Here is a 14,149-nt window from a genome sequence, read left to right on the forward strand (position 1 = left end):
AGCCTGACCTTCAATGTTTCCAGGGAGGGGGCATCTACCACCTCTCTGGGCAGCCTGTTCCAGTCATTGTAAAAAATTTCTTCCTTATATCTAGTCTGAATCTATCTTCTTTTAGTTTAAAACCATTACCCTTTGTCCTTTCACAACAGGCCCTACTAAAATGTTGTCCCCTTCTTTCTTATAAGCCTCCCTAAGTATTGGAGGATCGCAATAAGGTCTTCCCTGGAGTCTTCTCCAGGCTGGACAACCCCAACTCTATCAGCCTGTCCCCACAGGAGAGGTGCTGCAGCCCTCTGATCATTTTTGTGGTTTCCTCTGGACTTGCTCCAACAGGTCCATGGCTTTCCTGTGCTGATGACTCCAGAGCTGGACATGAATAAAGAATATTGTGTGTGTTTGCAGCTTTTGATGGAAGGTTGTTATAGTTTTTAATGGACAGTTAAAGTTATGTGTTCGTATCTAGGGTTTTTTTAGTGAGAGTAAAATAATGGAAATATGAGGATTAGAGTTCTGCTGTTAGCCAATTTTATTATTTTGAATATGATAGCTTTCATACTATTTCATTTTTCTCAGTTTCAAGGATAGTGCTTCCAAACACAATAGCCAGTTCTCGTATCCTGACCATGTTTAACAACTAATTATTTTTGTTTGTAAGGCACCTTTACAGCATGGGTGCTTTACTGATGTAATTATTGAGCTAACTGCTTTCTTAAAATTGAGCCATCTGATTTTTAAAAATCCCAAAGAATTACATTCCTTTTAAATTATGCACTTGATTTTCTGGTAATGTCTGCTAATCTTACCACTCATATGTTAGCAGAGTGATGATTTTTTTTCCCTAGGAGACCAAAGTGTGACATGTAATTAGTCTGTCATTTTTATGAGCCAAATATCACAATTCAAATAATGTTAGTGAGTTGGTTTATTTTTATTTTGTTTTCCAAATTATGCATTCTATTTTTAAAAATCCAGGTTTCCTGGAAATTGTGCAAATATAGAATAAAATACACAGAACTAGGCCTAAACCAGTTACAGGCATAATTTTCTTTTTAAGTCTAAACATTTATAATCCCATAATTTACAATTATTTATATTTATAACTATTTATATATATATATATATTTACATGCCATGATTTTTAATAATAAAAACATTTTTCAAGTGTTTGGGAAATACTCCTAAGGCCAAAGAGAATGTGAGTGGGATGAAAATGTGCTCAAAATAGGGAAGAATTTAGAAGCTGATACCTTGGTGTGTTTCTGCTGAACCTGAATACCATCAGTTGAAATACATCATCATCTTTGCATGAACTTTGTAGCTGTGAGGAATAGCTTGCTGTCCAGCGCGTGCTATCATCCATCATTAAGTATTAAAGTACTGATTAACAAAATTGTAAAAAGATAGAATAGTACGTTGCCTCTTAGTTTACCTGCAGAAATGTAGAATACTAATTAAGTTTTTAAAAGACTTCAGATATATTTTAAAATGTACAGAATAATAATTCTATATTTATGTATTTGAGGGTATACTTACACTTTCCATCAATGTTGTAGCTAAACTGTGTTGAAAGTAAGTTCAGTTGAAAGTACTGTAACAGTTTCCTCCTGTTCTTAAGCACTAGAAAGTGAGACACCACCAATAACTACCCAGTAGATGCTTCTAAAATACATAGCTCACAGAAGGAATTTTAGTTTCCAACACTGAGCGTTGATAAACACAATAACATGTTCTATATTTTTAAAAGAATCTATTTTGCTGATAGTGTTGAGTAAGGAAGTACACATCAGTAAGTGCAGCTATAATCCACTTTCCTTTTTGCTTTTCTTCCAAAATTCCTCAAAAATTGAGTGTGTCTAAAGTGGTTTGAACTGGACATGGTATTTTAAATACTTCTTGACTAGCCATAGCACTTATATCTGGCAGCTGAAAAAATTAAATAAGAGAAGAAAATAGAATTTTTCAGTTGAAGAGTGCCAAGAAATGTGTTGTTTCTAGTAAAAGACTGATTTGGTGTGCATTAGTGAAAATTGGTTTGCTGAGTTCTCCTTGCTTGTAAAAAGTCACTCGCAACTTCTTTCCCTCTGCATTTTTCATATAGTATTGTAAAGTAGGTGTTTATAGCATCAGCATTTTAAAGGCACTGATAGCTGGGCAGATCCTTTCTTAGGAGTGCCAAAAAATTCTTTCCTTTTCATCGCTGTTTAGCACATAATTTCCCCTGCCCTTTCCTCTCTCTGGAAGAGGAGAGTCAAGTCCTTTTCATTAAATTCTGTTTCTGATTTTTCTCCTGATTAAACTTCTTGATTGGGTTCTTTGTGTTGAACTCCTCCCTCAGAAACTGGGGTTCCCTATGCACAATCCTAAGAGCAAAAGGCAAGAAACAGGGGAATCAGATCTGTGTTCTTCTTTCTCCTTATCTCAATAGTGCTTTCAGTAGACTGGTCTGTAGCTGCAGACAAGACAGGTTTAACTACCCCTAGACAAGAACCCCTTCTAGTTTGCCTCTCCAGCTATTACCACATCAGTCAGGTTGGTCAGTCAATTCCATGTAAAGCAACAGGGAAAACATTAAGGAATAACTGGCAGGTGCTTTCATCTCAAGGTTTTCTGAGGAAATATCAAGTGTAGACTGGCAGATGGCCTAATAAAATAGCACGTTCTGTATATACAACAGAGTGAGCCAGCTAGCTTTTGTTTTTTTCAGAGGAGTATCTTCTTGCCTTGATACTGCAGCTATTTTGGTGGGAAGGAGACACCGTAAAACCCTGATACTCCATAAAACCCAGGTCCTGCAAGAGCAGAGAAATTGTTTGCCTGGTGACAATTTCAGTGAACAATACAGACAGTCTGTCCTTTTGCTTTTGATTTTCTCTATATAAAATGTACTTTGATCTGCTTTTGATATTTTATTAAGTGTCTTTGAATAGTAATAGCAGTTTGTTGGGCTAATATGCCTAAAAAGTTAGTGGTGATGGTTCTCAAAGATAGAGTATATACCAAGCAGGATCAGAACATGTTTAATTTCTTTGAATTTAACAATGTATTTTCTGTGTATTTTGTTTCAGAATTAAAGTGGCTCAGCAATCAGTAAGCAAGTTAACAGCAGAGAAGAAAGTTGAAACAAAGAAAATCAATCCTACAGCTAGCCTGGTATGAGTATTTCTCAGTGTGGCATTCAGAAGAGTTTCTGTGACACTGTTTTTGCTCAGAATGATGGTGGGTTTGTGCTGCTGTTGAAGGGTGACATAGTATATGCTTAGTTTGAATGTAGCAGAGCGATTTTCTTCCCAAGGAGAAATCTTTAATCTTGTGCCCTATGGTAGTCCAACAGTTAAGTTTAAAACTTTGTTTACTTGTACCTAAGCACTATTTTAGATAAAAAAATGTGATAAGAGCTTCTTTTCTGGTTTCTTCCCCCTTCCACTGAAGTTTCTTGTATTTTCTTCCATGCTCCATAGTGCATTGAGGCTTACTGCATATATATTTGTCCAACGGCTGAGTGTCGTTTTTTTCAAAACCTTACAAAATCTTTTTTGCTCTGTGGAATAATGATAAAAGGGATTAAATCCCCATTTTGTTCCTTGCTGTTTCCCAGGTATTGTGATAACAACACAAAAAGAGGACTAATAATTTACACTATAGATAAAACCTTTTTTGTCTGTGTGCAAGGCACGTAGGTTAGATCAGCATTTCTCAAACTGTAGGAAGCAAGAGACTAAGGAAGGAAGTGTACATGAAGGAATCAGTATATTATTTCCATTCCCAGCAGAGCATATCAGTTGCAGGACAGGCGGCAGAGGTATGAATGACTACACTTGCTTGGGAAGAGGTCTTTAAACAACATAGTTTAGCTAATGCTAAATTAGAGCCTTTAAGTCAGCAGAAACCATTCCAGGCAAGAGAAGGTATCAGATTCACATGAATTTGAAATGTATCTGGTTTTCTCTAGCTGTACTGGTCTTCACAGAGCTGCGTATTTTTAAAGATACACAGTATTTGGCAAGTGCATAGCTAAAGCAAGCTCAGTTTTTACACAGTAAGTAGTGAACTGGTTTTGAGCCTTCCTTGAGGGCTCCAGACATGATTTTATTTTTTTTTAATTAAAGAAAACTCTACTGTGACTTGTTTAGTACTTCTCAGTCTTCTAGACCAAATGCTTAGAGCAACTTGAGAGGAGATGGAAAATTATACACAAGAATGATAGTGAAACTCTTTCTTTTTCCTTAACAGAAAGAAAGACTGCGTCAGAAGGAAGCCAATGTGACTACCAACTGAAAGAAAAAAAAAAACAAAAATGATAGTGTGACTTTGTACCTTGCATGATGCTTTACTACAGACATGGCCCAGGGAGCACCTTATGTTAGATACTGAATTCTGCTTTGCTGATGTGTTCCAAGACAATCCACTAAAGACTTCTGAGTTCCTTCAGAGGGGTTTGTACATTTATTGGAGGGAATTCTAAGAAGGTTTTTACATGGGAAGTCAAAGTTATTTTCTGTAACTCTTCCTTACATTGCTTAAAATGCATCTGGTTGTTAATGGTTCTTCAAAGTACTCTGTGCGTAACGCATTAATACGGAAGAGCTAAAATGAGCATTTAGGATGCTGAGTTAAGTAATGACTAACAACCTGTAGGTTATTTACAGGGCTTTGTGTAGATGAGAGCAAATATGCTATTCAGCTCACAAAAGACTTACTACATCGTAATTTTTGTTACTCCAGCAGTAACTGAGGCAAAATTGACTGATTCTACATAATTTTACAGTGTCTAACTATTGGATGCATCTTTCTAAAACTGATTAAATGTAAGTATAGATTTATGCTGTATTTTACTATAAATATTTTTATAGAAGCTTCAGCTTATGCCATACATTGAAATGGAAACAATATTTTGCACATGAAAATTAATAGCTTCTAATTCTTTAGTTTTGTGATTGATGGCATAACTGATTCATTATTTTTATGGTTTTAACCTAACATTTCCTAAATTTTGAGCTTCAAAAAAAAATTATAAAAATGTATATTTTTATTTCAGTATATATTGAAAATATCAATTCCATGAAATGATGGTATTATTAGTCATTATTCATTGAACAGAAATACAATATGTTCCCATGAACTTAAACATTTGCCATTAAATCTCTGGCTTTCAATTCTATTGAAAACTTTCTTTTAAGAGTGAATATCTCACTCTAAAATACATTAAGCAATCTGCTCTTGTCCCCCTATATTTGTATGAAGAATGTCTAACTTACATATCTATATCAGTATCGATATAGGTATAGGTAGATATAAAATCTAATAAGTAAAACTTGAGGAAGAAATAAGAGAGTCTCACTGTCCTCCTGTAACATTATAACCATTGCCCATAAAGTAGCAGAGCTTGAAAAAAAACTACAGAATATCCACCATTACTTGAAGATTCTTGCTGCATTTTAGGGATTTAGATTCTGAGAAGAAGAGATCTTGAAGCAGAAGTTAATATAAGGTAAAACAGAAAAGTGATTTTTAAATACAAGTAGGTAACAGCCTATAAATAGGAACAACAAACAAGAAAATACGCTTCTGCTTGCTGTCTGTAAGAGAGAAATCCCCTTCTTTCTGCCAACGGTGTCTGAAGTTGGTTACAAAGAGAAATTAGGTGCAGGAAATTTAGAAATAATAGAAATTAGGTGAAGCAAAAAAGTAGGAAAAGGTAATAGGGGCAAGGTATTAGTGCTTTGCTTAGAAGCTGGAAAGAATATGTGAGACAGACATCCATACAGCAACTTAGAGAAATTGTGATGAAACCTAAGGCAAGGTCACCCCTAGAAATGTACACTTATTAAGGAAAACAGCGGTTGTGGAGACCCCCATTCATAAATTTACTTGAAGATTTCATATATTGCAGGTTTCTTAAATGAATCTCTCTCTCATTCTCTCATAGATAAAAACAAGGGAATCAAGACTCCCTTGTATGTTTTAGTTTCTAGCTGCTGCAGATTCACTGAAGATGTGTAAGCATAATTCTTATGAAAACAGTCAGTAATATACCAGCAAAAATAATCTGATTTGTTGTTTGACTATTCCCATTGCAGAGAAGTAAATTCCAAAGATGTAAGTTTTCTGTCTTCCACCAAATAGGTAAAGTACATTTGTTTCCAATATTATTAGTGATGAACAAAAGGAGCAATAATGTTTATAAAAGCCAAAGAACAACAGCAAGCAGGGCAATTCTGATGAGTGTTTAAGCAAACAAGTGTTGAGTTTTGATATGATTTTCATGAAGATAGTGTATATTGCCATTTGACTTGATCAGGAGTTTTTCAATGAAATGTTTTACTTGAAATATTAATCAACAAGAGTAGCACTGTTTGTGAAAAAGGATTAGTCTTGAGAATTCTCATTAGAAACCTATTATGGAAAAAAGTTTTTCCATTATTGAAATACCCTGTTTCAAATTTTCTAAATGTGAAGTTTTGAGTTTTCAGTTCAAGTTCACTTTTCATTTTCACATGATGAAAAATGTATATAAAAAGGGATTAAAATTAAAATTAATAATGTAAACCATTCCTTCATCAGATTTGTAATTCTTTTTTCAGATTATCAATTTGCCAAAGTTTTAAGAATATGGGCTATTTTTTCAGAAGATTCAAAAACTTATATAGCACAGAGACATTGTTTCTTCCTCACTTTCAGTTGTAGTGATCTTCCTCTCAAGACAGAGATTCTGATTCCAGCTTCACCCGTGACTTAAATCCTCTACTACTAGTTAAACTATTTTTAAGTTTAAAAAAAAAAAAAATTCACCCAGACTATTTGATTCACTCTCTTAATCAAGACTTTAAGACTCTTAGATGGATTTCACCAGCTAAATATCACACTTACACCCATAGTAATACCCAGAAATGTCTTCAGACAGTAATTGAAGTGGCAATTGTGCACCTGCTGACCTTCACTAAAATGTTATATTAACAGATACAACATATCTATGTAAGCTGTTTAGTTATGAAGTGTTTAGACACTACAGACCTAACAAGTGGGCATCAACCAGCATTCATCTTGGGGTCATCAAGTGTCAACAAAAATTATCTTTTAAGCTTACGTTAACTTTGGTGCCTGACTTTACCCTGAGCTTTCTAGTTTGGGGGGAAAAATAGGAGAAGAGAAAAGAAAAAAAATAAAAAGATGAAATGGAGAGAAGTCTCTGGTACATGTCTATATTGCTGTCAAGGAAGTAAAAGTAAAGAGTGGACTAAATTAAGCCAAGCAGCAATAGCTAGACAGTTAAAACTTTCTGGGATATATAATTTAAAATGCTTCTACGCCACACAGAAATCACTTCTGTGACCACAAAGTAGATGTGGCGTAAAAGGTTTTTTTCATGGTTTTCATTTTGTTTTCAACAACTTTATTGCCAAGCTTCTCAAAGTCTGTAAAGTAAAGCACTATAAAATGTGTATTACTCAGTAGGTGCTTATTACCCAGGAAAATAATATACATTACTGATTTATAAATCAAATTATTAGGAAAAATTCAGTTTAGATTAGTAAATATCAATAATTTGTGAAGTGCTCTTTACCTTATTTATGTTACCACTTAATGATTTTAAAGTGGAAGACCTTTTAGTGTCTTTGAGATATTTTGACAATATAAATTATATTTTCATTGTGTTTTTATTAATCTATGAAAACTACCCAGGTGTTTTGCCATGACTAACCCATGTAAATGTTTTATTATGTGTTTTATTATAGGATTGTAAATGTATGATTTAATATTATTCTTTCATATTTAACTTAGGAATTTTTTTGTAGAAAAATAGAAACTGTATGATATTCAGTTTCTGTACATATAGAAAATCAAAGTAGAATGGATGGAATATTCAGAAAGCAAAGAAAAAATAATTTAATACATTAAGCGGTTCTAGGAAGGATAAAGTTTACACAGGATTTCAACCTTTCTGAATTACTGAGGATATTTCCTCCAACCAGATACAAACAGCCAGGTTATCTCTGACCAGTCTAATTTTTTACTACATGACACATGATAAAATATTTCATTTTCCATATGATGTACAGGGTACTTATTGCCCTTATTTTCCTGTTAATTGTTAACAATTTCTTTCTTAGCATATGAATATGGCACAGTGGAAGACTGTCTTTATTTATTTAGTAATACTATTTCTTCATTGCTTCAGGTCAATATCTTAAGAATGGATGCCTTAATCTTGTGTGGATGTGGAATTTCAGAAAGACCCAGACAAGTTAGAAATATTCATCTCATTACAGCATTGACATAGATTTGAAAATCTACCTCCTTAATATGTGTTTAGGCACCAGTCTAAGTTTATAACTTCAGAAAATCATATCCACCCAGGTTTTGCTCATTCTTGGCCTTGTCTAATCTTGTTCAATATTGTTATGGATCTCGCTCCTTTCCCTTTTCCCCTTTCCTTTTTCAACACCTTTAGAATTTGTCAATGCCAGTTAGTGAATTTCAGGATTTGCAGTCTGGAGAGTTCTCTTTGGCATTCTTCTTTTGAAGATAAGCCTATGTGTTTGCACATAAATGTAAAGAAAATAAAAAAGAAAGTTAAGAGGTAACTTGATTATATTCAATAAGTTCTTCCAAAGAGAGAAAATGCTAGGAACTAAATGATTCCTTGAGCCAGCATAAGAAAATATAATAAATACAGTATAAAAATTAGAACCAGATAAATTAAAATTAGCAATAAATTCCAAACTGTTAGTAATGAGGTTAGTTAACCACTGGAAGACGTTAGCAAAGATAGTTGTGGTTTCTTCATTTTCTGACACATTCAAGTCGGGATGCAACATCTTTCTGGAAGGTTTGTGTAGTCTAATACAGCTTGTTGGATTCAGTTCAGATGTACCTAAGTGGTGTCCTATATCCATTGGCTCACCAGTTCAAATAGTTCCTCTAGACAGAAAAATGTAGGAATGTCAAAAGACCTAATAAAGTATTTTTTTCTCAGCTCTATTGGAATATTCTTATCCAAGCTAGAAGAGCTCTTTGTTGTGGTTTTAAATTTAAAATATCACAAACAGTGTGGTGTAGAACAACATAATGCAGGAAACCATTGTCAAATTATAAACACTTGTATTACAAATGATTAAGTAATTAGTATCTGTCTGATGCGTCTTGTGGTATTTAAAAGGTAGCAAATTTATATGCTGTGAAATTCAACATTGTTTTAGAGATTCCCAAGCTAGGTCTGAGAAAATTGGCGTTTTAGATTGCACAATGTGAAGTCACAGAATCACAGAAATCCAAGTTCCTTAGTATTTGTCAAAGGTTTGAGCATATGCAAGGGAATTTCTCTTGGGTCCAGGTAATGTGATGCAAAATTTAAATAATGGTCTCTCCTTATAGTGAAATATTAGATATGACCTGTTAATATTATTACCAAATATTTCCACTGCTTTTGATGTTTTGGTGTTTGAACCATAACAATTTTATGCAATTTTTTTAGAGATCTAAAGTTCAAAAGTTGTGCAAGCAAAATTGGTGTAACTTTTCAATAATAGTTGGGTTTGCAATTTTATTTTTTTTTTTCAAAATGCCTGCAAGAACTTTCCTTTCTTGGTTTGTCGGTTTGGGTTTTTTTACAATTATTTTCAATTCAAAAAATATTCTTAGAAACATTACTAAACTGGATGTTAGTTTTTTTCCACTTGAAAATGTACACCTAAACTCTATGTTTTCAGTAAATTTGGAAAGCTTCAACTGGCTTTAAATGATCTTAATGCAATACCTCATAGAATTCAAGCTTTAAATTAGGGCCTCTGTGTAAACTGTAAGCACTGGGTAAAAGAGAACATTTGTTTTAAGAAGCAGTGAAGTGAAAAAGCTGAACTGATAACTTAAACCCAGAATGCACCACCTTCCTGGGAGTACGTTATCAAGTAGCGTAAGTTTTCCCATAATGTAGAACAGCATTGTGTTTCCTGTGGTTTGTTTTTGCCAGTTGTCATCTTAGAGTAAATTAAAGGCACCAATTTTATTTTATTTTCATTAGATATTTCTTGCTAATTTCATTTCATACTTTGTCACCTCAATTTTGTCTTCAACAGTCTTGAGGTAATACAAAGCTTTTTATAGAGGCTAATAGTGCTTATATATGCAAGTAGTTTTATTTAGGTAAGTATTCCTCTGGCTCACACAGTAAAAAATACCTGTAGAGGACATTATGAGGTCATGGGACTGAACAAAATCTCTTTTAGAATCCTGTTATGAAAATTCTCCTGAAATATCCCAGTATGGGACATGGATTTCTTTTCTGTGGTAGGAGCAGCCTCAAAAGGTTTTGGAACTCTGGGAGCTTTTGGAGGATGGAGAATGAGGCTGTTGGCACAGCACCTTTGCTTTAGCCATCAATTCCTAAAAGTACGGATTCTCTGGAGTTACACTGCAGTTGAGTTGCCTGAGCCACCATTGCCCCAGGGACTCCTGGAAGGGAGACTGGAAAATACTGGCAACAGCCATACATTTTCAAAAGGGAAAGAGATCATCTTTATATTTCCAGATTAAAGTAAAAGCTGGTAGACTCTTCCAAAATAGCAGAAAATTTATATAGTTTTATGTATTCTTCAATTAGGTTCTACAGATTTCAGAAATTCTGCATTCATATGTGAACTTCATTCTGCGCCTGTGTTCTTGTATTTATTTAATATGAACAGAATCACTTATATATTCTTACTCTTTCATTGTGCTGCAACTACTAAAATGTTGACTACAAACACTGTTGAACGAGAGGTCCATTAAGAGAGTCCCAACAGGCAGTTGAATTCCAGGTTTCCTAGTGCTGTCCTGCCAGGAACCTTCACATTTTCCCAGAGGTAAGAAGAGTTTAGCTGCCGTGCCATCCAAGTTCTCAGGCTTTCCTAATCAGAAACTAGCAGTTGTAGCCTGGGGCTAAATAATGGGGCCAAATTCTGTCATCACTGATAACTATTGTCTTCACCACAATTAGAAGTTAACTGGGGCATAAAATAATCCTCAAGATGGCAGGTGGGATGTTCTTGTGATACCTATTCAACTGTAATGTATCTGATAAGCTCCAGGTTCTAAAGAGTACTGACACAGTCTGAGATACATGCACTATATTGACTCTAACACACAGCATCCTCATAGGTTACGCTCAAGTGGCTGTAGAAAGGGGAGCTGTACTATCTGTTCACTGGTTAATCTTTTTCTGAATCTTCAACAAGCTGATTTTTGTCAGTCTGTGAATTATGCATTCAAAAATTTTAAATGGTACATTTTCTCTCTGGCTTCTCCCAGAGGGACCAAGCTTGTAGTTCAGTATTTTTACTTTCTCATGTGGCATGCTGTAAATACATCCCATTGTAGCTGGGCAAATGCTCATCCTGAGCAACTATCCACAGACAGTATGTTACAGAAACTGCAGAAACTGTGTAGAGATTAAAGAATACAGCACTATTTCCTACTGCTTGGAGCATCAATAGTCAGGAAATTAACATATATATATATATATGTGTGTGTATATATATATATAGTATAGCACCTGGTGCTTATTTCTTAGTTGTAAAGTAGTTTAAGGAATATATTGCCATTAGCAGCTAATGACTATAACCTGGATAAAAGCCATGGTCATCATCTTATAATTCTTGTTTCTTTCTCTTTATTAGAATGGGTTTTTGTGGTGTGGGTATCTTCTAGATTTTAGGGGGGAAGATACCGTTCTGTAACGAATCAAAATGAAACAAGGTCACAGTTCTAGTCTAGACTTCTTTCATATCTGACAGAAAGTTGAAGGAATAAAACTGATGTCTTTAAATTCCACATAAAAATGATACTTTTTTTCTGATTCTTTTTCATTCAGTTATTCATTTTGTGTTACAGTCCAGTGTGTTTCAGAAGGGCTGTGAAGAAATTAGAAGGTTCAGACATATGAATCTCACTCCTTAAAGTTTCCCTGTAGTGTTCAAATTTAGCAAACTGGCATGGGGAACTTCTCCTCTATCACCGGTTTTCCTCAGCAATTCATATAATTCCCCACTCTCCTTCTTTTATTAAAAGCGGTCATGTAGTTACCAAACTGGCTGCTAAAGATCCAAGGAAAACTCAACTATCAGGTGCAGAGAGGTCGATTAACTTCTAAACCGCAATAGAGACTTACATGGCTTTACTGCACGCGAGTTGAACCTTCACAATTCACCTAAGCTGAACACAACTCCCTTTCAAAGAGTTAGACAATCAATACAGTGCTTTCATGCATTTCTCTTATTTTATGTCAAGAAAACCTGTGTCTCTGAGTAGGAGGCAGAACTTGAGCATTTAGTTCCATAATCAACTTCTGCTCGATTCCAGACCAGAATTATGTGTGATACGGGAGATGTATCCGAGTGTTCTGGCATTATGTTTTATACATCGTTTCCATCACTTATCCAGAGGCCAAGTAAAAAGACTCAGTAATGTACCTAAAATGAAGATGTTGGTTAAAAGTGCCATTGAAATATAAAGTTCACTTTTTCTTTCTAGTGGATTTTCATTTGATTAAGTCCATCCTCATGTAACTTTCTATCAATGTGTTTGGGTTTGTTTGTTGGTTTTAATTAAAAGATTATATTATATTCTATTAGATGATCAATTCAGCTTGTTTTGGGCAACCTTCTGTAGGGGCTGGAGCATTAGTCAAGTCAAATAATCTGTGCATGCACAACAGCTCCACTTACCACTACTGTAGCCTGAACAACACTGTTTCACCTGCATATAGCTCAGAAAAGGGAGAGACCTGAGAGGGAAATTTAATGGATTTTTAGCTGCCAAGTTCAGAAAAGCTACATCAAATGAAACGCGTTCTTGTCATATTGCACTGGTTTTGAAATATCAATGATACCTGTTGCAAAGGAAGAGAAAATTCATGTTCCATGTCAGATGGGATTGCATAAAGACATTATGGAGAGTTGGTAAATATACTTGTAGGAGCTCTCAGCAAAGTTCTGAATGCCCATCTGATGACTGACAATAGGTTGCCCAGGAGAAACAGATTTAAAAAAAAAAATAATATGTATTTATTTTAATGACACTTTAATTTTTTGGGTATATCACCCTCAAAAAGAAAAGCTGCCCCTGACATTGCACTCAGCTGTACACGCTAAACTCTCTGTACAAGCTGAAAGCTTTGCCATATTCAGAAGTTATAGAAGGAAAAATCTGGGGAAGAATCAGAGCTGGCTTCTGGAAACTGTTTTTAGTAGGATTATAGTATGATTTTCAACTTTAATTATTTTGAAAATTTTTTTGGTTTCTTTTGCAATCATTTTGAGTTGAATACTTGCACTTCTGAATGTTGTTGTTGGTACTCTTCCCCCTCTTCTCTCCATATGACTCAAAGCCATCAAAATACAGGTCTCTTTGGCAGGTTAACTTCTCTCTGAAGATGTAGCAAAAGGGCAAGTTCTCTCGCAATGCTATTAATGTTCTCTGTGTACCTAGCAAGCTTCACAGATGTAACAGGGTTTAAGTCTCTTGTGTCCATATGGGATTTTCTTTAGTAAAATCATAGTTTTGCTTGCATGTTCACACATAAACTCAGCAGTCATATATTTGTTGTCATTTGAGTTGATCTCAACTTTGTATTTTTCATCCCACAAAATATACAGCAAAAATAATGGAATATTAGTACAGTTTAGTTTTTTTTTTTATTTTTCAGGAATCAAACTATTTTGGGTAGTTCTTAACTAAATATGTTATAAACATCTTAAAAAAAAAAGCTAAATAGATTCAGGTGCTTCTCCTTTGCATTGTAATTATATGTGTGTGTGTGTTTCTACTATGTATCTGAAAGTTTAATTTTCTCAAAAAACAAGATGTGCACATGATTAACTTTGTAAAAGTTATTGTAGTGGAATGGAGTATTTATTTTTAAACTAAATTCTTAAGGAACCCTTGACTGTAAATAAAAGACTGTATTTTCCTTCTCAGTATTTTTGTTCATTTTATCAATTGTATTTTTGTATGCAAAATATATTGTTGAGATACTGTAGGTTTCTCTGTTTGAATAATTCTAAGTCTAAATAACTTGCTATTGTTTACACTGCTTTACTGATCCAGTTAATATTCCAGGTTCAGTGTGCTTGTTAAAAAGATACACAATATTTTGGGGATCTGCAAAGAATTCAAA

At 34.4% G+C, this 14,149-nt stretch overlaps 1 protein-coding gene across 1 annotated transcript in view; it reads left to right on the plus strand.

Moving 5' to 3' along the window:
* Window positions 1-13,949, plus strand: part of LOC121091414 (formin-like) — a 147,895-nt gene extending 133,946 nt beyond the window's left edge. The window contains exons 16-17 of the mRNA XM_040601174.1: window positions 3,066-3,150; window positions 4,231-13,949. Of these exons, the coding sequence (XP_040457108.1) occupies window positions 3,066-3,150; window positions 4,231-4,275 (130 nt within the window). The 3' untranslated portion in view covers window positions 4,276-13,949. The remainder of the gene's footprint in view (window positions 1-3,065; window positions 3,151-4,230) is intronic.
* Window positions 13,950-14,149: the final 200 nt, after the last annotated feature.

Source organism: Falco naumanni, chromosome 7 (assembly GCF_017639655.2).
Source record: "Falco naumanni isolate bFalNau1 chromosome 7, bFalNau1.pat, whole genome shotgun sequence".
Lineage (NCBI taxonomy): Eukaryota > Metazoa > Chordata > Aves > Falconiformes > Falconidae > Falco > Falco naumanni.